Here is a 26,510-nt window from a genome sequence, read left to right on the forward strand (position 1 = left end):
TGTGACAACAAAAGATAACTAGATAGATAGATAGATAGATAGATACTTTATTGATCCAGAGGGACAGAGTCTTGCTTCAAATGTAGAATTATTAGCGGGGAATTTCCATTAAAATGCAAGTAATTCAGTCAAGTGCACAGCAATTTACCCAGAATTCCCGTGTTGGGCTGAAGACTTTTTTTGCCTCTTCTTGTTTCTGCCTGTTCCAAATCCCAGATTTCATTTTGCAGTGTGATGATCTCATCAACTGTACAAACACATAAAAACAAATCAGCACTTTTACTTCTATTTTAGCTCTATTTACTAGAGCTTCTGTCTAAGGATTGTACAATCCAGAAGTCAGAATCATAAGTCCTTAAAGCGATAATCTTGAAGAATATAGAAGATTTTCATGTAAATAAATGTCTGTTAAGTCACTATCTAATGCCGAATGAGGTAACACAATGGTGATTGAGCCTATGGCCCACTGATGAAAGCCTTTACATTTGCAGTTTTACAGACTGGGTGTCTGTGGCTACTTTAGGGGAAAAAATCACAAGCGGCGCCCAGTTAGTGACGCGTTTTCCGTTACCCAGCAGTGGTTGGTCTGCCAGAGAGGGTAGGCGGAGCTAAGCGGCTGCTTTTCCGCTCTCTGCAAGTGTTGTGAGTAAACAGTAATCTACTATGGCTGAACAAACAAAGAAAAGATGGATGACTACAGATTCAACTTCAAAAATAAGTGAAAATCCAAAGAAAAAGAAACAAATTCGATGCTCAGATGAAGGCAAACAGTCTGAAAAGGAAAGCGACCGTCAGCGAGGAAAATCAAGAGTTACAACAGGAGCCAACCGAGGTCGTCACACATGCAACACTGTCTGGATATCTGGGAAGTGTACTCCTGCAATTACCCTTAATCGCCATAGGTGCCGCCAAAGACAACGAAAGTGAGATCTTCGAGGTCACCACTTTAAAGGTGGCTTATTATTATTTCAAACCTCATATTTCACTCTGTGATACCTGTGGAGTAGCTTAGCATAATTTACAGTTAAAAAAACATTTTCACTTTCATTTCTCACACTGGTGCTCTGTGCAGGCCCTCATACAGCCTCTAGCTGAAACGACTCAGTCAGTTCTGTCTCTTTAAGAAACCCCGCCCCTACAAGCCTGCTTTCTCCTGATTGGCCAGCTCTCTGAAACCTGCTGAGGCTGTACTTTGGTACATCACAAATAAAAACGTGGAAAAAATGTGTGGAACCTGGCGTTCACAGCAGCCTGCAGACTGAGCTGAGAAGCCTGGGGATTACTCCATCATTCTTTTACCTACAGATTTTTACCTTCAGAATTTTGAATCACCCAAGTTTAGTGTGGACATGCAACATTGTAACAGTATGTATATGTCTTAAAATGTGAAACAGTATAATACCCCCTCTTTAAAGTTTCTCAACTCTGCTTACTGCTTTTCTACAAATGTGTAAATAAAACAACATGGTCTCACTCAGTGATGCGTTTGTGTGACTCATCGTCATCTGTCCCTTCTTCACATTTAGTTCATCAGTTTTCTGTTGCAGCTCAGACTGCAGCTCTGCAAGACACAAGTTTAGATATTAAGCATTATAATTTAAAGACATTTAGCAGATGCTAAAGTCACAGAAGCTGCCAACAGAGTTAGCATTACAGATGAAAACATTTAAGCTGTTTGACTTTGAGTTCTTGTCAAGACAGCAGCAGAAAAGTAAAGTGATAGATTGTAGACTTTTAAAGCAGATGTGGAGTAATACAGAAAAAAACACTTGCCTTCGATTTCAGTTGTAGTTTTGGTAGAATTAGCAGCATGTGTGACCTTCCTCTGTAGTGTACTCACTTCCCTGGTGAGTGCAATGATTTTCAGAACTAGAGAAAAACATGTATATGATGTTAAAAAAAAACTCTGCAGTGTCACATGATAAAAAAAAATAATGGAATTGGAAAGTGTGCTGCAAAATAATACATTAAATATGGTTTAACTCAGGTAGAGGTGAACTTACTCAGAAATGTGTCACCATCAGAAGTCTCCAGATGCTGCATCAATTTGTTTTGTAGCTGGGCTTGACAAGCTGTCAGGGAAACGAAGACACAGTTGAACATTGGTTTATTCGTGTGTCAAGTCTATCATCTCGTGATGTACAGTATGAGGAGTCTGGTTTCTATCACAAGCTCACAGTCAGTAATGGCTGGGGCCGTCGAACTGCATGTGGAAAGCTGCCGTTTAAGAAGTCTGACTTCCCTCCTCAACCCAAAGGCCTCGATATCTTCCAGAAAGAGAGACGTTACATCAGAGACAGAGTAAATACTAAATACTAGTGATGCAGCTTGCTGTCTAACAGGATCAATATTTACCTAGCTTGCTGTTGTGGATAGTTGTTAGCCGAAGCTGCCCTTCAAGCTGTGACAGCTGTTCCTTCATACCTGAGAAGGTGTAAGAGCGATGGTTAATGTTAACCCAGCATGAAAATAAAGAGACAATGTTACAATATGATTTTATTAATACATGAGTATCTCCATATTGTGTTCGGGAAACTGTATTCATTTTATAAAAAGAGTTTACAAAGATTTGTTTTTGTTTACTGAAAATAATAATTCCTTTGATGTTGCATGTTACAGGGACTGAGATAAATGCAGATCCTCACTGTTCTGATTGATTTAAAAATGTGAATTATTTAATTCACATTTCATGCACATGTCGTGCTTTATTCATACCATGAAAGTTCCCTAAAATAAAATCTGAAAACTGATATCTTGCCTTGCTTATGATATTGCTATAAATCACAATATATTGAATTGTTACCTCTGTTTTGTGATATGTATCGTATCACCTGATTCTTGCCCTAGTCGGCACCATTCATCCATCCGTTATCTATTCCGCTTATCCTATTCAAGGCCACGGGGGGCTGGAGCCTTTCCCAGCTGTCAATCACATGACACATAGAGACAGACAACCTTTCACACTCACATTCACACCCACGGCCAATTTAGAGTCAATAGTTAGGAGCATGTCTTTGGACTTAGGGAGGAAGCCTGAGTACCCGGAGGGAACCCACACATGCACGGGGAGAGCATGCAAACTCCACACAGAAAGTCCCGCTCTGTCCGAACCTGGATCCGAGGTAGACACCCTCTAGCTGTGAGGCAACAGCGCCAACCACTGCACCACCATGCAGCCCCAAAAACTACTTCCTTACAACTTTATCACTGTAATTGGTGATTGATCATTGCTGGCTTGGACAGGCATATAATTGTTCAGAATAAAAATAACACACTCACCAGAACAGGTTTTGATTGTAATCGACTACAAGGGAACAAAAAATTTTGAGTAGGTTCAAATGAATTCAAAAAATAGCAAGATTGTGTGATAAAAGCTAAACATCACAGTAGCAAACATTACTTAGGAGATATGTATAAGCATAACAAATATTTGGTTCATACCGTTAGATTTATATTCCTGGGATCAATTCCTTTTGGCAGGGTTATCTGAAGACAACAGGATAGAAGACAGAGAATGGTTTAACGTGCATGAAGTGTGGAAGGAGTTTTGCTGGAGAAATGTAACTTGTTTTTTCATCACTCCGAGAGTCCAGAGTCGACAGCTCTCCACACAGCAACCCTGCTGGAGGCTGTGTGGACAATTGATCGCTGACCACACGCACATGTTTTGGAGGTACCCAAAGATCTTGTTGTATTGGGAGACAGTCTGTGAAGTCTTAAAAGGGATTCTTGGATATTAAATACCGAGCAGATGTACAGTACTGTACCTTGGCAATTTAACAGAGGAAACTGTACTAAGAGAAGATGAATATTTGGAAGAGATTTACTGGCTGCCAGTACAAAAACGATCACTAAATAATGGTATCAGAAGGACTCCCCTGCACAAAGACAGTGGCTGTGTTTGTGATGGAGAAATTAACACATCTTTTAAGAATGCGAGAAGCACAATATAAACAAAAATGGGACATATGGGCAACGTACTGTAAACGTCAAAAGCGATGTTATTTCTTTTTTAATGTTTGTCATATGCTTTGTTATGTCAAAAGGTAAACGCTATAAAAAGGATGTGTCAAAAAGAAGGACTGCCAAATTAAAAGCTTTCTGTGTCTTTCACTTGATAACACAGTTCTGGGGACTCACCGGGAGGTGGGAAATAATTCGGTCGACCTCTGGATTTCCTGCACGGCCAGTAAAAGTATTCACATCCTGGTACACTGAGAAAAAAAAGAAAATTATTCAACATTACACCAGTGAATGTAACTGTCAGGTTGTTATTTTTTTGGATGGATTGCTGGTCCTTACTGTGTCTGTTTTCAGAAGCCTGAAAAACACAGGAAAGAAGGAGGGGAAACCAGATGAAGAGAGAACGTCCAGCCATTTGTCTTGTGTGGGAAAACTTTCCTCTTCTATCAAAAGTGCAAATGTTCTTTAGCACTGAAATATTGATTTTTCGGGTGGTGGTGCTGGTTTCCCGAAAGAGGAGGAGCCAACCCTTTGCTTGTCAGGAGACCCCGCTAAGGAGAAGTTATGTATAAACAGTTGGCTCATCATTTCAATTATTTATACATTAAAAAACAATTAGTGACAAACATGAAAAAGACAAAGGCACAGCTTGGTTTACAGACTGATTTCCCGTAAATGTTATGAGTTTCAGTGTTTGCTTGTGTTTGTGTTTACCTTTATTAAACATTGTGGTATGACTCAGAGACAAGACGGTCAAGGTCAGATTGTCTGCAGGTCAACATTTAGATGCCAGGTACAAATCACACCTGTTTTAAGGTGAAGAATATTAATATATGCGAATATTACTTATGTGAATTTTTACAGTAATTAGGAGCGAATGTGACATTTGTGCTTCACATGGCAGGGCATCAAAAGATAGATTTGAAACTAAAAGAGAAAAATTCTGATTAAAAATGTAAATATGTATTTCCCAATAGATTGCACATGCTGTATACATACACTTAATGTCTTCTGTAAATATAAACACTATAATTTTAGGTGATCAGTCTGACATTTAGGATGACAAATTTAGGTGACAAGTTTGAATTGAAGGCGTCTTTTTACACTGAGTTAATGACTGATTACGTTTTTATGGTTTGCTTTGATGTGAATGATTAATAAATGCCCTAAAAGTATATTATTGTGTTTATTGTGTATGTATGCTACATGTTAGCTCAGTGATTCAAACTTGGCATGAAGAAGGTCCTGAGTTAAGATGCAGCAGCTGCCTGGGACATTTCTTGTGGGTATAAACCAATTGACTTGCACGACAAGTTTGTCAAGTCAGGTTTGAAAATGTTGATTACATAAGTTATATCTATTTAATTAAGAAATATTTCTGAACTAGTATCCCCACTTTACATGCCAAATCTTGATGCCAAAACAAGTCAATAATCAAACCACAAAAGGCAGGCTGTGACTACAGTTACATCACAACTACAAGAGTGCATACTCCCGATCACAACAGAGATCCTAAATGACTGATTAGGTAAATATCAGCATGCGAAGTCAACAATAAAATACTGCATGTGTAGCACACAATGATTTGCCAATGTGTTATCTACGAATTGCAAATATTATTTTTTTATTACAGCGCCTTAACATAAATATGCAGTGCAGAGCCCAGATAATAGGCCAAAACCAACACTATCATTTTCAACTGCCACTAGTGTTTATAGAAGGCTACCATGAAAAAATATAGGCCCTTAAATATACACGACTATAACGTTTAGTTATCGATCACAATCATTCAACTTCAGCTCCATTAATGCTATTTTCGAGGGACTACGGCGCCATCGCGTGTCTGAAACCACAGACCACTTTCTACACTACAAAGCAAGATAGTTCACTGACTCTGGTGTATCCACAGATGCATAATATTTTATATCTAAGGCTATGCCGTTTTGTAAACAGTTTTTTATAAAATCAGAACACTCTACAACTGTGTTTAAATCTGAATTTTACTAAACAAGCAACTACCACTATGACGGATAAGTGAAAAGCAGCAGGGTTAATTTCATTTTAAGTGATACTAGAAAATCAAGAGGTCAATAGAAGCTCAATTAAGTCTAAAACAACAACTCAATATTGTTGTCAATATTTGCTTCCAAATCATCTGAATAAATAGGGCGAGTGTGGGGTGTTTATGGACTAATTCAAGCGAAACCGGAAGTAAGCGCAGGGGAACCCCCTGCGTCACCTGGAAACCACACTCTCAGCTTCGTGTGGCGTCGTATCGCGAGATTACGATAGGAGATTTCTTGCCAATGTAACTGTAACATAGTTCACATTGTTGAAGCTTGATCTACTACACTGTGTGATATAATAACAGTTGCACGCAGTAGCAGTGACATATTTAACGAGACGTTTCCTTGTCGGAGTCCGGCAAAGTATTGCTGACACTCGACAAACCAGATCCAGCGCTTTCTGAAGAAAACGGTATGTTGTTTATTGATGCAATGAGCCCATTCTTTAGTTTTAAATGTTTATTTTTCAATCTAAACTAAAAGCAGAGTTTCGCTCCTTATGAGCATGACTTTTAGTTTAATCAAATCGTGTAAACGAGTCGCAAGTTTTCAGCAAGGTCTTTATGATTTGACGGAATCTTTCTCGTTATGACATCTACTTAATATGTCAAATTAAAATGTTATAACGAGAATAATTCCATTATATAAACGCCAAAAGTGAATAAGATAAAAGTTTAAGTTGCAAATTCATGTGTTAAAAAGTAAAAAGAACGAGATAAACATGACCACATGGCAATAAAGTTGATTTTTATTAAATAATAAATAGAGCGCGTTACATAAGAGGGACATTTTTTTTATGAGTAACTGAATGGACTCTTATTGGCTGATTGGTTTAAATGTGCTATAAATATGTTGGATTTCTCTCCTATGACAAGTGTAAATATTTTTTAACTATCATGAATTTTAGTCAAAGTTTGACCACTGATATGATAAATTATAAATCATTGATCACTGATATCATCCAGTGTCAGTTGTAAACGTCACTTGGATAATTGCAGCACAAGGTTAAAGACAGCTGCGCCAGATTTCCAGTGAACTATGGACAGTGGGTGGGGACCATGTTGCAATTTTTCTATCATCTTGTGTAACCATGTTGACCTCTGATCATATTTAACCCACGCAGATCTCTCGTTTTTATATGTAGTTTTAATTCATATGGCATATATGAGCTTACTGCTTAATGTGAGCGTTGTTTCTTTCCTCCAGAGAAAATGGCCTTGTCAGGTTGGGTGTGTGTAGTAACAGGTGCCTCCAGAGGTATTGGCAGGGGAATAGCTCTCCAGCTGTCAGAGGCAGGAGCCACCGTCTACATCACAGGGCGCCAGGAGAGCACCCTGAAAAAGACCGCTGGAGAGGTGACGCTTTTTTTTTAATTTGCAGGCTAAGCTCCTAAAAATGTGAATTTCTTCCTGGTGCATGACTTACATACTTTTGCAGTGTTGTCCCAGATGTGTTTCAGTTTGGATGTGGTTTTAAGGTCCACTGCTGATGTGTTTGATATCATCACAGGTGAAGGAGAGGGGTGGAAACTGTGTTCCAGTAATCTGTGATTCTACAAAAGACAAAGACATTGAAGAACTATTTGAACGGATCAAACAGGAACAGAATGGCCGGCTAGACATCCTGGTTAACAATGCCTATGCTGGAGTACAGGTAGGTTAACTGCACTGTCTGTTACTATTGGAAAACTTAAGTTGAATTATAGACTGTATTTGAGAAGTGGACCAGTGAGGACCGGGGTGTTCGGACAGCCTTGGAAGGCGCAAGCAATGACGACAAATCAATAACGGACATTTGGATTCCTCTACTCTACTAAAGTAGACATTATTACCTGTACTCTTAACTTTACATGTTCTTCCAGGACATCTTTGACAATATGGGGATAAAATTCTGGGAAACGGATCCGTCTATTTGGGATTCTATCAACAACACAGGCCTCAGGTACGCTTTGTGCTGAGTCACATCTGACAAGTCATGAGACTGCTTAATCATCCTCTGGTATCTAGTGACAGATTTCCTGACATATTACTCACCTTGTTTTTGTATATTTTAGCTGTGAATTTAGCAGGAATTTTCTGCGTCATCAGTACTTTTCCAGGAATGCATTTGGAAAAAACCCAATGAAGCGTGAGGTCAAACATAGTGAAATGTTTACTGTAAATTCAAGCGTGTTTATTTTTCATTCTGTTAGAGATATTTTAAAACTGGAGCCAAAAGGATGTGACTAATTTCCTTTTTTATTTTTCTGGCAGGGGCCACTACTTCTTTTCTGTTTACGCATCACGGTTGATGGTGCCTCAAGGTCGGGGTTTGATCGTCACCATTTCATCTTTTGGGGGGCTTAGTTATATCTTCAATGTGGCGTATGGTGTTGGTAAAGCCGCTGTAAGTTCTCCTCTCATAAGATTTATTTAATCAGGACCTACATCTCATTTAACCAATGTACATGCACTGTGTAATTGGGTCAGCGTGATAAAAAACTATTTTATGGTTTGTTTCTAGTGTGACAGGCTGGCTGCAGACATGGCTGTTGAGCTGAAGAGTAGGGGAGTGGCCTCTGTCAGCCTGTGGCCAGGAGCGGTACAGACAGAGATGGTGTCTCAGTTAGTACTGGAGAAAGAAGCACCACAGGGCATTAAACCTAAGGTAGACTCATCTCTAACAGCCATCCTTATCCAACCGGTTTTCCTTTTGTTTTGTTTTTCTAACTTATTCTCTGGATTTTCTTTCCCTCAGTTCAAAGAATTGTTTTCCAATGGAGAAAGCACAGAATTGGGTGGGAAGTGCATTGTCAACCTGGCTAAAGGTAGGCTGTTACTGTTTTGACCATGGTCAGACAATGGCCATTTTCTTCTGACGTCAAAGTCAGGGTTGGAAGCTCAAAAGACAATAGATAGTTAAAATCTATCCAAATTTAAGTTAAACAAGCAAGCTAACATTAAACCAGTTCATAGCTAATGTTATTACAGTTAGGTAGCTGCACACTGCCCAGACAAACGCCAACCATCGTGGAAATCTGACCAATGTGCGCCTTTTCCCAACAAACTGCAACATTATGAGAGTGCGTTCCCTTGACAACTAGCCTATACTTGCGTGCGGAACAACAGTACGCACTACCTTCGTCCACGTAAAATAAAGCAAAAACTTAAATAAGAAAAAGTAGGCAACAAAAGTCTGTCCAGTCAGCTGATGTCTGGGCAGTGTGGAGCTGGCAGTTGGTTTCCGGAACATTCTAATGACTGAAACCAGCAACTGCCAAATTTAGAATGTTGAGGTGAGTCGGGCGTTGTCTGAGCAGTGTTTAGTCACCTTTAGATAGTGTTACACGATAAAATTGTAAAGGCCTAAATTCTAAGCAAACAAAACTGTAAGCTACGAATTAAGGCAATTTCTGTTATCTAGCTTTTTGGAAAGCTAAGCTGTTAGCAAGGAATATTAGCCTTTACTATAGCATCATGTAACACTATCTTACAGTTGTGTTAGTTAGGAAGTGGATGATGCTAACATTAGTTGTTGTCTTATGGTTGCTAATGAGTTATCAAGCATGTTTTAACTTGGAATATGATGAACTATCCATTGTCTTTTTGGTTCCTGATCAATTGGGAAGCAGTGAACAAATTCAGCAGTACAACATCATAACAGCATTTGAGATTTCCTCCCTGAGCTTAATGTCAGAGGGAATGTCCGCCATGTGTATTGTAAATGAGATTGTATGACTTTACAGTCAGATTGTTAAATGCAGACTTAAAAGGGATTTAAAGAGCATTTGAGGAACTGCACACATTGATCTGCACATGATGTGAGAGTCTTGTTCACTTTCAAACTGAGCAAACTTTTGTTTCTCTTTTGGACTGAAAGACAAAAATCTGATGTCGCTGACTGGGAAAGTACTCATGACTTGTGACCTGGCAAGGCGCTATGGGATACAAGATATTGATGGTAAGTTTGTCTTATATTTATAGGTTTTATTAGATTAAAAAAAAAAAAAAGATGAGAACTTTTAGATAATTGAAATATAAGATAAATATTTGTTCATCTGTTTATTTCCAGGGCGGAGTGTAGCTGATTACACTTCCCTGAAGTTCGTCCTGAGCCAGGTCCCATACCTCTCCTGGCTGTCAGCTGTTGTGCCCTCATTCATACGCCTCCCACGCGTCATGCTCAGCCTGGCACATAGCCGCTTCTAAACACTTCCTTTATCAGCACTGCACTGGCAGTATCTGTACTTAAAATACATGGATGACTAAAGGTTAACTGTAAGAATTTAGAATGACGATATTTTTCGAAGGAGTAAAGTGTAATATACTACATATATACACATTTTCCTATTTTAGCTCTTAACGAAGGCATTTTGATGAAGTTTGAGGTAAAAAAAAAAAAGTAAACATAAAGGACGCTCCGCCATATTTTCTGTATTCAACATAAACACCAATGCCAGGTGTGGGTGAAGCCACACAATGTACCAATGTGAATCTAATATCACTACATGTCATATATTCTCTGAAATGATACACAAAATCAGCATGAAGATCACACATCACATATTTTTGCACTAATTTTTTACATTTGCTATATTTCTGTTGAATGTACTGTATGTACTCAAAACACTACTATTGTATTTGACGTATTGTACCTATGTTTATTACTAATACTAAGTAGTAATGATGGTTAAATAAAGAAATGTTAACTGACTACTGTTTGCACTTCTAATTCTTCTTTGCAAAATGATGAGGTCATAACAACACCAGGCTTATAATTCATTGAAATTGAATTCATGGCAGAGAGATAAATATCTACATTGTGTCTAAATACTTCTATTATAAAGAATAAGCAATAGATCATAATTGCTACATTTGACTGACACTCAAATCACTGAAATACAGCTGCCTTATTGTCAGTGACAAAAGGATCCTATCTAGATCAGATATAAATAAAGTATATTGCTGAAGGACGCCCAGTAACAATGGAACACTTGATTGTGTACTTCTATCCTGTTTACAAAACAAAGATGCCCTTACATGCTATAAACTATTTATTTGTTGTTGTACTGTTAGACCTTGGATATAGCAGTACGTCTTAACTTATCTTGGTCTAATCACGGTGATATTTTGGGAACCAGTACAGGGCCATGGTCATGTTTGTTTTAAATGCTGAGGTTAAGCACAAATGATTGGATGTTTTTATTTTTCATATTTGTACTCATACAGTATGTTCAATTAACTGTTCTGTTTTATTTTCTGCAAGTTCTACAGCACAGATTTAAGGTTTAAATTCTGTCTTAAAGCCGTCTTTATGCAGCCAGCAAAAAAAAGGTTGTTTGGGAAATGTTGTCATCTTTAGTTTTATGTTTGCCCAAATGGAGTTAAATTTAAATATACTTAGTGCAGTACAATGTGACTATAAAACAACAGGATGCCAAGTTGCTTGTGTCGTCTGTGGTAGGTGGCCCCTGAATCTACAACTCAAAAGCTCTATAAGCACTTAATATTTTGTCTAAGGACCTCCAGGGGTATTTGGAGAGACAAAGAAAGTGTGATTAAATTAGAAATTAATTAAACTCTTGTTGCTTATTGCTCACAGTAAATGCATTAAGAGTTGGATAAATTAGATATTTCAATGAGAAGACGGTGATTCCCGATGAAAATCGTATCAGATGTTTGTGGGCCTAATTTTGGGGCGGGGGGTGACTTGTGGGTGGTTGACGTGAAAACGTTTAGCCTACTGCCACGGATTTATTATACAGGCGCCTCCCCCCTCCAATCCATGGCCAGCTCTCCCAGACTGGCACACCCACCCCGCCGTCACTGTGGGAGAGTTGGGCCTTCTGGGCTTCCTGGTCCTCGGCTCCGCCTCGCCTCGATCTGGCCGGACAGGGAAAACACTTCTCAGTTAAAGAACAAAAGCAACAACGGATGGACGGAGGGGGACGAAGTAACGGCGACTCAAATTCAGACCTGAATCCCTCGGATTGAGATATTTGTGCCCTCTTCGGCAGGACTTATTCGGCGACTGAACTCCTACGAAAGGCGACAAACTTGGTCGCCTCGCATCTTTGTATCCCGACCGTAATCCGTCGAGGTGCTGGATAAATAAGACAAGGGTCAAACAGCCAGACAGACGGTATTGTTTCCCTGCTCTTCCTCTAAACTTCGGCCATAAAAAGCGGAGTGGCTGAGGGGGAATCCCGGATGTCGTTTATTTTCCTTTCGCTTTAACGGACCACAGGAAAAAGGGTTGTTTTTGCATTTTCGGTAAGTTTATTTTTATGTTTCACTGAAGCGTGTCTGAAGGCGAAGTGCGCCTGTGCAATGTGAAGCGTTTTAGTTAGTACGCCATAAAGGGGGAGAGACTGGGCTGTTAGTGCCACTGGCACAGTGAGTAACTTCTACAGCTTTCATTATACTAAAACAAAGATACAATGCATAAACAGCCACAGTGCGTTAAAGTAAAACATCAAACACTGGCGACGCCACCACATGATCTCATACCCGTGGGTTGCAATGTGTCACGGATGACTAATACGGTGATTTCATAATTGTTTGCCAATGTTTTTCGTACACTTAAACATTTCTTACGTGGCTCAAGCGACCTAAATCTTCTGCCATGGCGTAATCGGACTAAATGTGCAACATTTCCTCTGCTATCACAAATAAAAAGCTCTTCTTCTTAAATGAAAAGTAATGGTTACTTGTAAGACGGTGTTTAATTTTTAGTTAAAGCACATGATTAATTTCATTTGGTAATAAGTTCAAAGGAACAAAGTGTCAACTACTGGACAAGAGCTAAATCTGAATTATATCATAATCATATTTAGCTTTCTTACTACAAAACATTTCAATTGAGATGAGTCAAAGAATTGGATTCACACCTGTTGCTACAAATTAAATTTAAGTTCATTAGTTTCTCAAACCATTTCCCCCCCCCCAAGAGTATACTTGATGTCTAATACCGTTTTACGTGTGTATGACTGGACTCAGACTTGGGTATGACTAACGTGACCACTTTTCTCCTTCCACAGGTTTCTGTTGTGGTATCATCCTTTGTGAAGAGGCTACACTTAACTTTCGGGACTGAGAGCTTGGGAGTGGAACAAAGCCCGACTGGGAAGGGGTGAGAAAGTAGACTGTGATGGATTTCTCATGGATCCCCTTTCCCCACGCTCCCACCCTTTGCGACCAGTCCCCCCCACTCACACTAAACAAAAGTCAGTCACCACACGTTGGGGGATGGGAGCCCAGTCTGGACGAGGTTTGGGCTACGACTAGTTTCATTGGGAGTTCAGAACTAAAAGTGCAAAGTGGAGGGGGAGGGGAAACAGCTGTCAGATAATTGACTTTGAGAATGAATGAGAACAGAAAGTACTTAAAACATCATCATCTGTACTCTTGACTGTACTCCTCAGAAGAAAGTGTCCTTCTACTTATCTTTTAAGTTCAAAGTCTTACAGTTGAGACAAGTCAACTAAAATCAATGTTTGTGTTTCTTTTCCAGTGAGACGGCTTCTTTTGATACCCCAGATGGCAACCTACAGTGAGCATAATGGCAGAAATGGACTTCTTATGGGCATGAAGGAGCCTTTTGAAGGGATAACAAAGACAGAATGTGAAGAAAAGCTTGAAGCAAAATGCCCATCCAAGGATTTGCACCACTCTGCCAGCTCAGCTGAAAGCAACGCAAGTGGTGTGGCCAGTTTCACCACTAACCACAACTCTGTTGTGTGCCTGCCTCTAGTGTCCGAGGGACTGAAATTGGTGTGGACACAGTCAGATCAAACCCGTGAACTTGACGACATCTCAGAGCTGGTCCAAGCCTTTAACTTATTTCCATATCCATCATCCCGTGAAATTAACACCTTGGCCCGGCTATGTGCTTTGCCGCTGGACAAAGTTAAGGTGTGGTTTATGGTGCAGAGGATTAAATACGGTATCAGCTGGTCCTCAGAGGAGATAGAGGAGACACGGCGAAAGCTAGCAGTGCCAGAGCTTTATGATGACTCTACTGAAACAAATGAGGAGTCCAAATTAAAGAGCAAGAGCAGTTGTGAGGAATTGGTTATTGATGATACAGAAAGCGATGAAGTAGAGGTTACCCTCCCCAGCTTCACTTCTCCAAAAAAGAAACCAAAGTGTGAGCCACCAGATTCCTATAAACCAGCCAAACCATCTCCCCCCTGTTTCAGTTCAACTCTCCCTCCTCCTCAGGATTCTTATTTCTACCGCCCACCAGCGGACACCCCAGCAAGTACAACAGCTGATGTCTCCCTTGACCTTTCATTGTCATCATCACAACCGCACCGGCATGGGCGCTACAAAAAGACTAAAGTTCAGCTGGCTGCCCTTCGAAAGAGCTTTCTGAGAGAGAACTGGCCTGCAGAGGCAGAGCTTAGACGCCTGCAGGAAGAAACTGGGCTGAGCCGTAACGACATTCGTAAATGGTTCAGTGACAGCCGGTATCAGCTTAGGGTTGGCCGAGGGAGCCTGGCTGCAGCCCAGAACTACTCCCATCAGTCTGCAGTCGGAAGTAAACATGATCAACAGAGTCAACCTCTTCCACTAGTTACTCAAAAGACTGATCAACTAAATGGGGTGAAAGGCCTTGAGGGAGCCCGTAGCAATGGGATTAGAAATTCACATTTCTTTCAGACCTTTTTATCAAACAGCCTGGAAGCATTTGGAGAAAGAGTCCTTGATTCAGAAACTTATATTGTTATGGAAGAGATTTCTGGTGATGGGGACAGTAAAGACGAAGAACAAAGTGAAGAACAACCCTTACAACTGATCAAGATCTGCAAGATGGAACCAGATGTTTCTCAGGAACCAGCAGGAATACTGAAGTCCTCTCCCTGCTCTTCCCCCTCTGGCAGCCCACCACTGTCTACGTCACCCAATAAACCTCTTTCAAAGAGCATCAGCACATCAAAGAAGTCAGCCCACCCAGCCAAAGCCAGTCCCTCTCAAACGCCTGTACGCGTCTCAGGGGCTTCTTCATCTGCATCCACATCCCCTGCCCTCACTCCTGCTGGGAGACCAAGGAAAACTAAGGAGCAGTTGGATGTGTTGAAGCAGCACTTCTTACGCTGCCAGTGGCCCAAGAGTGAAGATTACACTGAGCTTGTAAAGCTTACCGGTTTACCCCGTGCAGACGTTATTCAGTGGTTTGGGGACACACGGTATGCCGTTAAAAATGGTCAGCTGCGCTGGGTGAGGGGGGTCCGCGACCAGTTCTTGGCAGAACTTGCAGCCCAGCAAAGCAGTAGTGGTTTGACCAACGGAAGCAGCTCTGGGACATCTACTCGGGCAGGGGGTGGCCGCAAACGAAAATCTCAACCAAATGGAACAAGTACTGACACCCCTGATATCCAGCCATTGGTAACATATTACCTTTCTGCAGGCACACTACATGAAAAAGACCTTGACTCTCTATGCAAGAAATCAAGAATGAGCTACCAGCAAGTGCGAGACTGGTTTGCTGGTCAGGATATTACGGAGACTGACCAAGAACCTGTTGTGACTGATTAACACACTGGAACCAGATCAGAAGGACATTTATATAGTTGGTGGAGTTCTCCTCACATCCTCACATACTAGTTTGGTTTAAATTGCTTTAATGATGCAGGTTTGTAACATCCAGTCTTCCCAGAACAAGCCCTAAGAGAGGTTTGTGTTTTTATATATGCTGCATTTCCTGCTTATCCTAATATATTTGGACTTGAATTATAATTGTTCTGCCTGTGTTGCCGTAAATAGGACAGTAACTTGTACACTGGTTTGCTGGTATATTTTTTGAGCTCCTTTTTTTTTGTTTAGATATCACAACTACAGATTATTTTAGCATGCTATTGTAGCAGCATAATTTAAACTGGGTGTACCTTTGGTACCTGACTATAGCAGATACCTTATGTAACTGCTCCAGAAAAAAATGTCTATGTTGATGAATCTGTTGACTGATCACTGTGTGTAATCATTCCTTAACAGCCGATAATTCCTTGTCATGAAAAGCACACTGGACATGTACACTTTAAATTGACATCTTGCACTTGGTTTCAAAGCCTGCTGCCATTACTGTCATTAAATCCAATTCTTTCACAAAAGATGAATTCCTAAAGAAACAGTGTCATTTGTAATCCCTTATAGCTGAAACCTGTTATCATGCCTTTTGAAAAACTATATGATACAGCTAAATCTACTACTGTTGACAGCTTATTGATAAAAACACATTCCCAGATTCTCTTGTATACACTTTGCTGTAATACTTGATTCACTATCTCAATATGTTGCTTATCATTAGCATTTAACCGGACCTTTAAACAGTAAAGGCAAACAAAACTAAGCAAGCAGCGATAGTATCATCATACAGATGTCAGAATTGCCAACTTCAATTTTGATTTCCACTCATTGATTCAGTCATTTTAGGCTACATCTCTTTCATGTCAGCAAGATTAGGGTTTGAGTTGCTTGGTTTATTATGTAGACACACTAGATAATATATCTGATTGGGGTTCGTGGACTTCATATGTAAAGCATTTGTATCCAAAGGAATAAAATACCATCACCCAGATTATGAATTTTAGCACAAACATTTTACATTAACGTTAGCCGTTCAGAAAAACCTAGTACTTCTTTGTTGACCTACAAGGGTTGATGTGGCTTTTAAATTGTCACTATTTAGTTAATTGGAAATGTCTTCACATAGGTCAGATGACCCCAGTTTAATTTTGATGAAGCAGTGTGCATCAAAGTTAATGCAATGTCATCCTGTAGGAATATGTCCATAACACTTGTCTTCCTTTGAAAGTGTTTTCAATGTATTTTTCCTGTTCTCATTTGCACAACTGTGTCACTGGAAACCAGTAAAGGATTTGCCTTTATAATTGTGTGTAAGTCATGTTTTTGTGTGTGTGTGTGCTGTAGTAATTCTGAATAACAAAATTTGTTTTTCCAGTCATGTAAATTCTGTGATTTGAGCAAAAAGGAATTGACTGTGAAAGTACTTTTGTAGATATTTTATTGTATAAATTTAAATTCTGTACAAATATTGATGACCATGAGTCCAAAAATTCGATAAAGCAAAAAGTGAATCCCTTCACAGAGGAATCACGTGTGTACATCAGTACAACATCCATGCAGCTTTAACAATTTAAAGAAAACCTGTGCTCTAAATTTAATAAGACATCTAATCATTGCTGCCAACAGTATGAGAGCAAAAACGTATCATCTCCAACAAAGATATGACAGTTGTAAAGGAACACAAATTCAGCTAATGACTTCTTATTCCAAAAAAAGTCTCCTTAATTGTCAGGGGCTGTTTCATTAATGCCTGGGAGACTGTATTGATTATCCGCTCATAAACTGGAACTGGAAAACATCAGGAGTCTGACGCTGCGTTCTGAGGATAACAGAAACAGACTTACTCAGCGAGAACATGAGAACATTTTAGGGTTTTAATTGCATTAGTTCTTTCTGCTAAACATTTCTTACCTGGTCGCCGTGTTGTAGAATGTTGGCGTCCCTTTTTAAAACAGAGAGGTGAGAGGATTTTGATTTAAGAAGAATTAATTTAATTTTCAGAGATGGTGTGTCCATTAAATCACAGAACTTATGGTCGTGCTACAACCAAACTTACGGTGTAAATGATCATGAAGAGAGCTGTGGCTAGAAATAGAGGTAGCTGATCCAGGAGTCTGATAAAAACAGAGAGGTTCAAATGTTTTCTTTATTTGATGAAACAAAAGTAAAACCAAATAAATGTTTTGCTCTAAATTTCTGATCTGAAGTTTGTAGTTGAACATTTAATACTAATAAGGACCTTGTGTAATTCATTTTAACTTAAAAATTTTGCCTGGAAATTTTAGTTTGACAAAAGAAATTCTTGGATGAAATTGTCAGGGAGATAACAAAAGAGCTGAGAGATACAGTGAGAGGAAACCTCCCGTAAAGCTGCAGTAAATGCTTTTTAGTTAACCCCGAGTTAAGACTTTTGTATTGTAAAACATTAATGATAATGTAGACAAGGGTCTGTAAATACTTGCAAAAATAATTTAAGAATAGGTGTATAATTTTGGGGGGAAAATACTACCTTTTGTTTTGACATCATAAGATGTATTTACAAGTTTACAAAACATCACATGAAATCAGTGTAACTACGAGACTTACTGTGCGGGAGGACAGACTGGGACCTCTCTCTCTGGGCCACCCCTGCACCTCTGCTGAGCCTACGAGACTAAGACCAAATAAAACATGTTTGAGCATGAAATATTTTTTAAGTACAAACACAGACAAATATATGACAAATTAAGGCTAAATTAAGTATTATAGTAAAGTGTGTTATTTGCTATTTGCTGCCAGAAAAGCTTCAATTGAATCTACAAGTCTCTGAACTCTACAGGACAGATGGAGCGTCATTCTTCCAAAATATATCCCATCATTAGGTGTTTTGACGACAGTAGTGGAGGGCTATCTAACAGAACAGTCCAAAATCTGATAGGTGTTCAATAGGGCTGAAATCTGGCAGCAGCAAAGGCCAGAGAGAGTGATTCACATAATTTCCTTCTTATAAAAATATTCAGTGACCCCTCTTGAACTATGAATGTGGGTTTTGTCCTTTATCCTGGAGAGGCCGATCCCATCAGAATTGTTTCATCAAATATATAATGAAAACTCAGGACAACTTTATATTGATTTGCAGTGACCCTTCCATTTAAGAAGACATTTAAACCAAAACTCTACCAGCAATATGCCCTGCACAGCATAACAGAGCTACTGGATCCCCTTAACTGTAGTGGTCAAGCATTTGTCTGGTGTGATAGAGGATGTCTTCACATGCAACTTGCCAGGGCGAGTATATGGAGGGTGAGATCATGGATCTCCATTTCTTATTTCTCTTTTTTAAAAAGCCACATCACCAGCTCATGTGGGTGGTTACGCCTACATCATTACCACAGCAACTCAGCAGAAAGGTTTGGTGAAGTCAGGACACACAAATCCCATCCGATCAATTGCAAATAACTGTGTGGACAGTGTCTCATGACTCTGACTTTAGTATGTGCTTTTCCATTTGCCATCAGGTTAGCATTTTGGCACAGAGCATGATTTGATTGAAATGACTTAAAAGGTCAGTGTGCCGATTTTCAACCTCAGTCCTATCATGCTATTATGGGGAGCTAATGCCATTACGGTAGGGAAAAAAATGCAACTTCACTCTGTGCTTTTGGAGGACGCTATCGGCTTCTCCAATAGGCCCTGAAAAACCTCCGCCCCAGACTACGGTAAACGCGTCATCTGGTGGAGGCCAGGGAGCTCGCTAAACTAAACTTCCTCAATCTAGGACGCCCGCCTCCTATGTCATGTCTCGTTCAAAATCATCAGGTTTGAAATGTCAACTGCAGACCGGAAGATTTTTTAGACGATCCACCGGTATATTCTCGTCGTATTTTGGATTCTGTACCGCTCTGAGCCATTGCCTGCAGCGATCAATGTCCTTGACTGGAAAACGGTAGTGTTTCACTCCAGCATCTCTCGCTGGGCCGTTCCTTTCAGAGGGAGGGGCGCAATGCATGCTGGGTGTTGTAAAAATGTAGAATGGGTGAAACCACGAGCTGTTTGTACAACTTTCTCCACAGCTATGGCGCCAAGTTCAAATATTATTGCTTCTATCGATTACAGAGAACAGCACTGACTGACAGTGGCTTTTTCCATGTGCGAATTGCTCCTTTAATTGCACCATTAAGTGCATCTATGTGCATCTACATTTGTTGTGTTTCTCATATCATTCACACCGATTACATTTTACTTTAATTTATCTAATGTGGATTATTTCAGAAATTAAGAATGAAATCCACTAGAGCATGAGAAGGTAATACATACCTCATAGGTCGTGAGCGAGGGGTAACTGGTGAAAAGAAAACGTCATCAACTTGAATAAATAAATATAAAATAGACAACCAACAGTAAAAACAACAATAAAAGCAGTTCAACTAAATAAATCAGATTACCTGGGGAGGTGACAGCCACAGGGAGGGACATCCTTTGAGAACTATGACGGAGAAAAAGTTAAAACTCAATTGTTTAAATACTTTAATACAGGAGAGGTTGCTATCAAACATTAAAGTTCTGAAATGTCAGTAGTTTTTACCCGTCTATTTGAAACTGTCCTGGAGAAACCTGTGGGAAAGAGAATATGTTCAGGCTGAATTATATATGTAATTATAACCAGAACAATTTGTGGCTAAATATTTCTTTTGGAAGACTTACTCTCCTCTGAGAAAGCGGCTTTTTCAATTCAGCGTTCTCTCTTTTCAGCTCCGAAAGCTGCTTTTTTAAGTCAGCGTTTTCTCTCTTCAGCTGGGAGACTTGCCTTGTGATAACAGACATGGGAAGAGCAGAGTGGCACTCTGTGGGGGTTTTATTTACACAACCACAGTGGAACGACAACATTTATTAAAGTCACCTGTAACTCTGCTCAGAGACCTCCTTCAGACGGCTTTCCAGTTCAACAGACTTGTGCTTGAAGTACGTCGTAACCCTCTCCATCTGTGTCCGCTGAAAAAGGGCAATCTGGGGAGCACAAAGACCTCATCATCAAATTTACTTTCAGAGAAAAAAAGAAAACTAAAATGCCTTTTGTACTGTAGCTCAGGGATCTCCAATTGCTTTTATAGCAATCTTAAAGTGGTGCTTTTAATCTTGTAACATATCACTCTAACTGAAGCAGTCTCTTGTTGAATGACTCATTAATTGACTGACTGCTCTGACATTTAACACCCTTGTATAGCAATTAAAAGGGGCAGCAGTGAGGGAGCTTTGGGTGAGCGCTGCACAGAGGGACAGACCTGTGAAATGTGCTCCAGCCGCGATTGGATGAGCTTCAGAGGGTCCTTGAAAAAAACCTTTTCCTGTGGCTTCATCTGAAATAGAAATTTGCTCATGTTCAGTAAGGTCATTCTCTGTTGGTGGTATTAGGCAGTAACCTCACCAACCTCATCTGTGATGGGCAGATAACTGCAGCTGGCCCCACATACGCTGCACTGCTCTATTGGGAAAGACACAAGAGGCATAAGTAGCCTGAAACTTCAATCGTTGTTGAAAAGTGAAAAGTAAATGAACTTATCACGCAGAGCAGGTGGTATATTATTGTCTTACTTGATTTGATGCATGTTTCGCAGCAGATGTGTCCACAGCTGGACACAGCAAACTTCGACCCTCTCCTTGTGAAGCACTGGTTGCAGTGGAACCAGTCCATTTTGAGTCCCGTGGAATAACTTTTTTGCAAACAACCAATGGATGTTAATAAAGAAAGGGAATAAGTAACATAAAATATAACACTTTTATGACAATAAATATTTGGATACCACAGTCACATGCTTTCTTGTACTTTTAGTATGGGGTTGTTTTTCATGGTTTGGGCTCTGCCCCCCAGACAATACTGTGCCTCCAACTTTGTGGCAACAGAAAGATCCTCTACTTTTTCTTACAGACTGTGCAAAAAAAGTGGACAAAGCCATCATGACGTTACCCATTCGTTTATGGAATACTGTTCTGAGCCCAGACTTTGGCATTTTGGCTGTTGCCACTTTAGTTCTTAGAAGCCAAAAGAGATCATATCTGGAAGGGAGGATTGATTCACATTGACAGGTCCCTGTGGTAGCGATTGAGACTATTAACTCATTAGCAAAATGTTTACTGAGGTGATAAATTAAGTGAGAATTGGGATTACTCGTTTCACTTTTGAAACCAAAGGAAATGTAAACCTCTTTTAAACAGTTTCAACATGACTGTCCCTGCCTGTAAAGTCCTGACCTCATCCACATATAACACCAAAGGGATGAACTGTATATTAGTGTCTATGATTATGAAATATGTTCAAAATATATAAGGTGTACATATACTTTGGCCAAATAGTGAACCTGTGTGTAGATAACTTTTTTTTTTGTACAATATTGCTTCTGAAAACTTGACTTTTTTGTCCAGATAATACATAGTGTAGCTTAGTCTCACATCCACACTCTGAGTAGCAACATAGCTGAACCATTTTTGCACGTTAGATAATTTTACTAGGACTAGAACAGTGCCAACTCCACACACACCCACACCCACAAACAGTACAGATAGGCACAGCAGCCAAGCCTAAAGGTGAAGTTAAGATACTACTCCACAATGCTAACAGGTTAAACCATTGGCCATCAGTGTTTACTAGCTAGCTTAAAATCGCGCCAAATTGTTTAATTTGCTGACTACTGAACAGCAAAGGTTGAGAAACAGACTGAAAACTTTCATAACGTGTTTGCTGTCAAATATCTTCTGCTCATTCGTGTTAGTTATCTTGTTAACATGAACTTACCTGTGTCTCTGCCCAGTAGTAAGCTAGCTTAGGTTTGATATTGACGGCAGTTGTTTCAGTTGGCTCGGCTGAGCAGTCCCGCGCGAATCCTGCTGTTCTGATGAGTGACGTATAAGACCCCCGTACAGTGTGTTGAAATGGGCTAAAAAAAACCAACTAATCTTTTAAATGGTTAAACGTGATAATTTTTTTTCTAGAAATATTGTGTTGTGTGTGGCTTGAAAGTAATTTAACCACTTATGTTTTTCTTCCATAAATTATTTAATTTCACAGTAGTAAGTTTTATTTTTACTTTTAAACAAGCGAAAAAAAATCATGCTAAAAACGTATTTTTCTATATTGTGGGCTACCTTGATAGAGTTACATGTATTGTCCTTTATACCATGAATAAACAGAATGAGAAAAAAATAAAGTATTACAAAGACCATTTCATGTTTAATAATATTCGATTTTAAATGTATTCAGGTAAAATTAAGGCAGAATGTCATACAGACCCAATATGCAGAATATATAACTGTAAAAACTGGATTTCAAACATCCCATTTATTTTTTTATTTTCTGGTCATTTTAGGTTAACTTGATATAGATATATACACCTGGTAAACATCCTTTCCCCACGGCCATTGTTAATTTAGGATGCAACTTTTAGGAAGAGCATTTTATTATCAGATGGAATTGGGGACAACACTATTTGCGCTTGGTCACTACAATGTAGATTCAAAATAGATTAAATCCTTCCCACTGTTATGAATGCATGCATCCAAGGGTTATGTATTCAGTATGTTGCATATGCCTAGCCTTTATAGAGGTGGTCTGATTTTCAGTACTACTACATTTAAACTGAAAAAGATGGATATCAAATGACAAAAGTTTTATCAAGACATAAAAATACTAGAACCTGTAAATGTGACACCTTTAAAGACATTACACACAAGTAATTTGAGGGTTCGAGTAGTAAGAGTTTGTGTTAGATGCATCTTTAATGGACACATTACAATCTGAAATGCAGAGAGACAGGCAGGCAGACATGAAGCTTTAGAAACCAAAAATAAAAACCCAATTCAGATTGAAGAAAGTAGTCTGGAAAGATGGATCCATTCCTGTTGGGAGGAGAAACAAAAGTTTAAATTGTTGGATAAACAAACATTAAGGAACATTTTGACAACAGGGGACCTGAGCTACTGTCTTGTCTTACATTGAACAAAGACCATGCATGCACCATGTTTTTGTTGGAACATTAGTTTGGCCTTTTGCCTTTGACCAGACCGTGGACAGAGTGGTAAATGAGGGAAGAGAGTGGGCATGACATGTTCCAAAAGGCCGAGGGTCTGAGTTGAACCCGGGTCGCTGCATCGAGAGCTGTGCTTCTCTTCATGGAGGCACACTCTGACCACAAAGTAAACCTGCACCCCACCATGCATTATGTTAAGGCCAGACCATTACAGCAATAACATTTGGGTTAGATCTGGTCTTTAAAATACCCATAGGTGCTACCCTTACCTTGAGGTAGTTCAAGAATTCACATCAGTGATGGTCAGAGGCCCAAGAACTGCTTTCTGTACTATTCCACGCTTCCCTGTTTATAGACAGAACAACATTAAATGCAGTTTTGCTCCTGTACAATGAGACTAGTTTAATAGAGCAGGAGCAGTGTAAGTATACCCGACGCTGTACTCCTCGTCCTCCTGGACTTGCAGCTGGAGTCACAGCAGTCACAAAGGTTGCTGTATTCAGGGTTGTCCAGGAGCTCCCACCTGAGTACATAAAGATTAGGCGTCTTTAACAGTATATAATGCTCGATAAGTCCAAAATGTTATTTCATTTAAATAGTGATTTTACCCATAGTCTTTGACATAGTGGCAGGCCTTCTTGGTGTTGTCCAGAAGAGTGGGATCCCAAGCCACAAGTTCGCAGTGGATAAACACCTGTGAGTGGAGACAAGAAGTGAGCTTGCAAGGCACACATTTGTTTCCACCATTTGCATTTCCATTTCCATAAATACATAAGCCCCGCAGTTGATAAAAATACACATGCAGCATCCGCAGCTTGCAATAGTTTACCTCTTCTCCGAGAGCAAACCTAAAGGCCTGAAGGGAAAGCTGGATCTCTGACGACGTTTGCCTTGGTTGGAATTTTGATCGGGATATCTTACTGTCCACCAAACATCTGTGATAAAAGAACACATCTTTGTTTTACTTCTGCAGTCTAGACCGAAAAATTTGCAGCTGCTTAATGTCTGTTTCACAAGTGTACCCCTTATTGGTGATGATGGGGTAAATGCTGCTCTCAGGCTGCAGCTCTGGTGTGGTTGAAGCTACACATTCCTCCAGGAGCAGCAGCAAGGGCTGATGGGTATTCTGTGCCACGCTGGCCATGATGGGAATGAAGGAGCCCAGGGGGAAGCTGGTGGTCTCAGCCGGGCCTGAGAAGTCAGCTGCAGCGGGAAATATAAAGAAGTCTTTAGTTACAGAGGTCCTAAGCTGCAGGAGGTTTGTCATTCCTAATGTCGTCACTCACCGTTCCTGAGTTCAATGTGGAACACCAGATTTCCTTGACCATATGTGTTAAACACCGGGTCATAAATCAGAGGGTACCAGTCTTTGGGCCTGCACAATAAAGCAGCAAACACATGGATCTGTAGAGTTGGTCAACATGTAATGTTGCTCCAGTATAAACACTCACCTCTCATGCACACAGACAACCGGGTGAGTGAAGGGGACGATGTGGGAATCAGGAGAGGAAATGTAGGTCAGATCGTTGAGGTATATCAGCTTATCCCCAGTAACCTACGAGAGAGTCTTTAAGCCGCAGAAAAATACTCCTCAGTTATAGATTGTAATAGTTATTCAGATGCTCACAAGTCTTTTGAAGTTACAGTCGTTGACGTCCACACTGAACACGGCCTCCCTGAGCGAGACGCTGGTGGGGAAACAGTTCCCCAGACGAAAAAGAGACGTGTCCGCCTGAGGCCTGCTCTCCGTCCACACCAGGGTCACAAAGTCGGGCCTGCAGTCCAGTTTCATGTCTGTAAGGGACACAACAAAGAAAATGATTCAAACAGTCTAAAGTAAAGATGATAAATTAACTTAGGAAAATCCTGGCTGTTGTATTTTTACCTGCGTATACTGACATGGCAGCTGCCAGGCTCAGCAGCAGAGCACCGTGCCAAAAGAGAGCCATCATGACTGAACACTTGCTACTGACACTGTGAGTGGTTTTAATCCTTCAGACGAGGAGACGTCAATCAGGAGAATCACTTTCACCTGCTGTGTGTTTGCAAACTCAGGTGCAGCAGTTAGACTGATGACAACAAGCTCAGGGAGGCAGCATCTTATATTTGAGTTTGATATCTTGCAGCTTGATCACAAATAAAAGACGTCAAGTTTTGTGGACATATTTTTAAAAATGTCATAAAAGACATTATGAAGTGACACATTTTGCACATATTCATTAAAATAAATAACATTTTTGTAATATAATTTACATTATGATAATGGTATGATAAGAATCCCACAGATGTGCACACTAAAGTTCAGGAAGCAAAGCAACCAAACTATAAAAATAAAAGTAACTCTTTATTTTAATAAATTTTCTGACACACCTGAGCCCTAAAATGTACTAAAATTATTAAGTAAGTTGATCATTAAAATTAGACAAAATAAAATAAATAAAATAAACTTATGTAAAACAATTCCAAATAGAGGTTGGGTGGTTTAAAATCGGATTTCTAAAATGTCCAAATGGTAAAAATTAGTTAACTTCAAAGAGTTGTAGACAAAATAGCACTATGACAAAATATGCTCACTTTTAATTGTCTTATCTTTGTGTCAAAATGTTTTACCCATCGCTCATCTGGTTCTTTAACACTTTGTTGTGCGTCTTTTAATTGCTTCTGTAATTTATAGTAAATTGATAGTTTCATATAAACACTATTGTGCTGCATCTGTGTCTATTAATTTTCACATTCATAGCCAGAAAGAATGAAAAGCCCATGTTACATTTAAGTGCAGGCAAAAGTGTCCAAATCTGATTCTTCAGTCAGTTTTCCTTCGGACAGGTTTAACTAAAAAGAAAAACACACACCTGCAATTTTTATAAGTAGGAACGCTTACGCTCACTTGTTCTAAATCTGATAAATACAGTACA

General features: G+C 39.7%; 4 protein-coding genes across 6 annotated transcripts; 2 read left to right on the top strand and 2 right to left on the bottom strand.

Annotated features, from left to right (window-relative positions):
• Nucleotides 1-6,276: 6,276 nt before the first annotated feature.
• dhrs1 (dehydrogenase/reductase (SDR family) member 1) lies at nt 6,277-10,721 on the top strand. Its single transcript, XM_069684911.1, has 9 exons — nt 6,277-6,441; nt 7,236-7,384; nt 7,539-7,682; nt 7,891-7,970; nt 8,282-8,414; nt 8,532-8,675; nt 8,766-8,835; nt 9,888-9,968; nt 10,080-10,721. Exons 2-9 carry the CDS (start codon nt 7,241-7,243, stop codon nt 10,214-10,216), a joined length of 933 nt encoding a protein of 310 aa, XP_069541012.1. The 5' UTR covers nt 6,277-6,441; nt 7,236-7,240; the 3' UTR covers nt 10,217-10,721.
• A 1,116-nt stretch (nt 10,722-11,837) lies between these two features.
• On the top strand, nt 11,838-16,873 carry homeza (homeobox and leucine zipper encoding a). 3 transcript variants are annotated; one of them, XM_069683923.1, is made up of 3 exons: nt 11,838-12,280; nt 13,048-13,277; nt 13,521-16,873. In XM_069683923.1, exons 2-3 carry the CDS (start codon nt 13,169-13,171, stop codon nt 15,545-15,547), a joined length of 2,136 nt encoding a protein of 711 aa, XP_069540024.1. In that variant the 5' UTR covers nt 11,838-12,280; nt 13,048-13,168; the 3' UTR covers nt 15,548-16,873. The 3 variants fall into 3 exon arrangements, with proteins under 3 accessions (XP_069540024.1, XP_069540025.1, XP_069540026.1); XM_069683924.1 differs by having other exon boundaries at nt 13,048-13,139; XM_069683925.1 differs by lacking the exon at nt 13,048-13,277.
• A 489-nt stretch (nt 16,874-17,362) lies between these two features.
• On the bottom strand, nt 17,363-21,266 carry LOC138611074 (E3 ubiquitin-protein ligase RNF212B-like). Its single transcript, XM_069683981.1, has 12 exons — nt 21,167-21,266; nt 21,004-21,056; nt 20,857-20,931; nt 20,475-20,581; nt 20,279-20,381; nt 20,160-20,188; nt 20,020-20,060; nt 19,892-19,916; nt 18,182-18,248; nt 17,652-17,709; nt 17,507-17,537; nt 17,363-17,414 (listed from the first exon to the last, which is right to left on the bottom strand). The coding sequence occupies exons 1-12, from the start codon at nt 21,264-21,266 to the stop codon at nt 17,363-17,365; spliced, it is 741 nt and encodes a 246-aa protein (XP_069540082.1).
• Nucleotides 21,267-23,875: 2,609 nt separating this feature from the next.
• On the bottom strand, nt 23,876-25,547 carry LOC138612039 (zona pellucida sperm-binding protein 3-like). The gene is made up of 9 exons (XM_069685336.1): nt 25,481-25,547; nt 25,223-25,389; nt 25,047-25,150; nt 24,882-24,970; nt 24,618-24,798; nt 24,425-24,530; nt 24,204-24,289; nt 24,027-24,118; nt 23,876-23,940 (listed from the first exon to the last, which is right to left on the bottom strand). Exons 1-9 carry the CDS (start codon nt 25,545-25,547, stop codon nt 23,876-23,878), a joined length of 957 nt encoding a protein of 318 aa, XP_069541437.1.
• Between the last annotated feature and the right edge of the window lie 963 nt (nt 25,548-26,510).

Source organism: Semicossyphus pulcher, unplaced genomic scaffold (genome assembly GCF_022749685.1).
Source record: "Semicossyphus pulcher isolate SPU_LCO1_2020_fin unplaced genomic scaffold, fSemPul1.0.p SCAF_7, whole genome shotgun sequence".
Taxonomy (NCBI): Eukaryota; Metazoa; Chordata; class Actinopteri; order Labriformes; family Labridae; genus Semicossyphus; species Semicossyphus pulcher.

Excerpts from the sequence above, each read along its gene's own strand:
- dhrs1 (XM_069684911.1), top strand. The coding sequence starts at position 7,241 with ATGGCCTTGTCAGGTTGGGTGTGTGTAGTAACAGGTGCCTCCAGAGGT. Across the intron at positions 7,683-7,890 it reads ATGCCTATGCTGGAGTACAG|GACATCTTTGACAATATGGG; the intron begins GTAGGTTAACTG and ends ATGTTCTTCCAG. Across the intron at positions 8,415-8,531 it reads ATGGTGTTGGTAAAGCCGCT|TGTGACAGGCTGGCTGCAGA; the intron begins GTAAGTTCTCCT and ends GTTTGTTTCTAG.
- homeza (XM_069683923.1), top strand. The coding sequence starts at position 13,169 with ATGGATCCCCTTTCCCCACGCTCCCACCCTTTGCGACCAGTCCCCCCC. Across the intron at positions 13,278-13,520 it reads GGGAGCCCAGTCTGGACGAG|TGAGACGGCTTCTTTTGATA; the intron begins GTTTGGGCTACG and ends TTTCTTTTCCAG.
- LOC138611074 (XM_069683981.1), bottom strand. The coding sequence starts at position 21,266 with ATGGACTGGTTCCACTGCAACCAGTGCTTCACAAGGAGAGGGTCGAAG. Across the intron at positions 18,249-19,891 it reads CCTCGCTCACGACCTATGAG|TCTCGTAGGCTCAGCAGAGG; the intron begins GTATGTATTACC and ends ATTTGGTCTTAG. Across the intron at positions 17,538-17,651 it reads TCTTCATGATCATTTACACC|GGACGCCAACATTCTACAAC; the intron begins GTAAGTTTGGTT and ends TGTTTTAAAAAG.
- LOC138612039 (XM_069685336.1), bottom strand. The coding sequence starts at position 25,547 with ATGATGGCTCTCTTTTGGCACGGTGCTCTGCTGCTGAGCCTGGCAGCT. Across the intron at positions 24,799-24,881 it reads CCACATTGAACTCAGGAACG|CTGACTTCTCAGGCCCGGCT; the intron begins GTGAGTGACGAC and ends TTCCCGCTGCAG. Across the intron at positions 24,531-24,617 it reads CCCATCATCACCAATAAGGG|ATGTTTGGTGGACAGTAAGA; the intron begins GTACACTTGTGA and ends CTTTTATCACAG.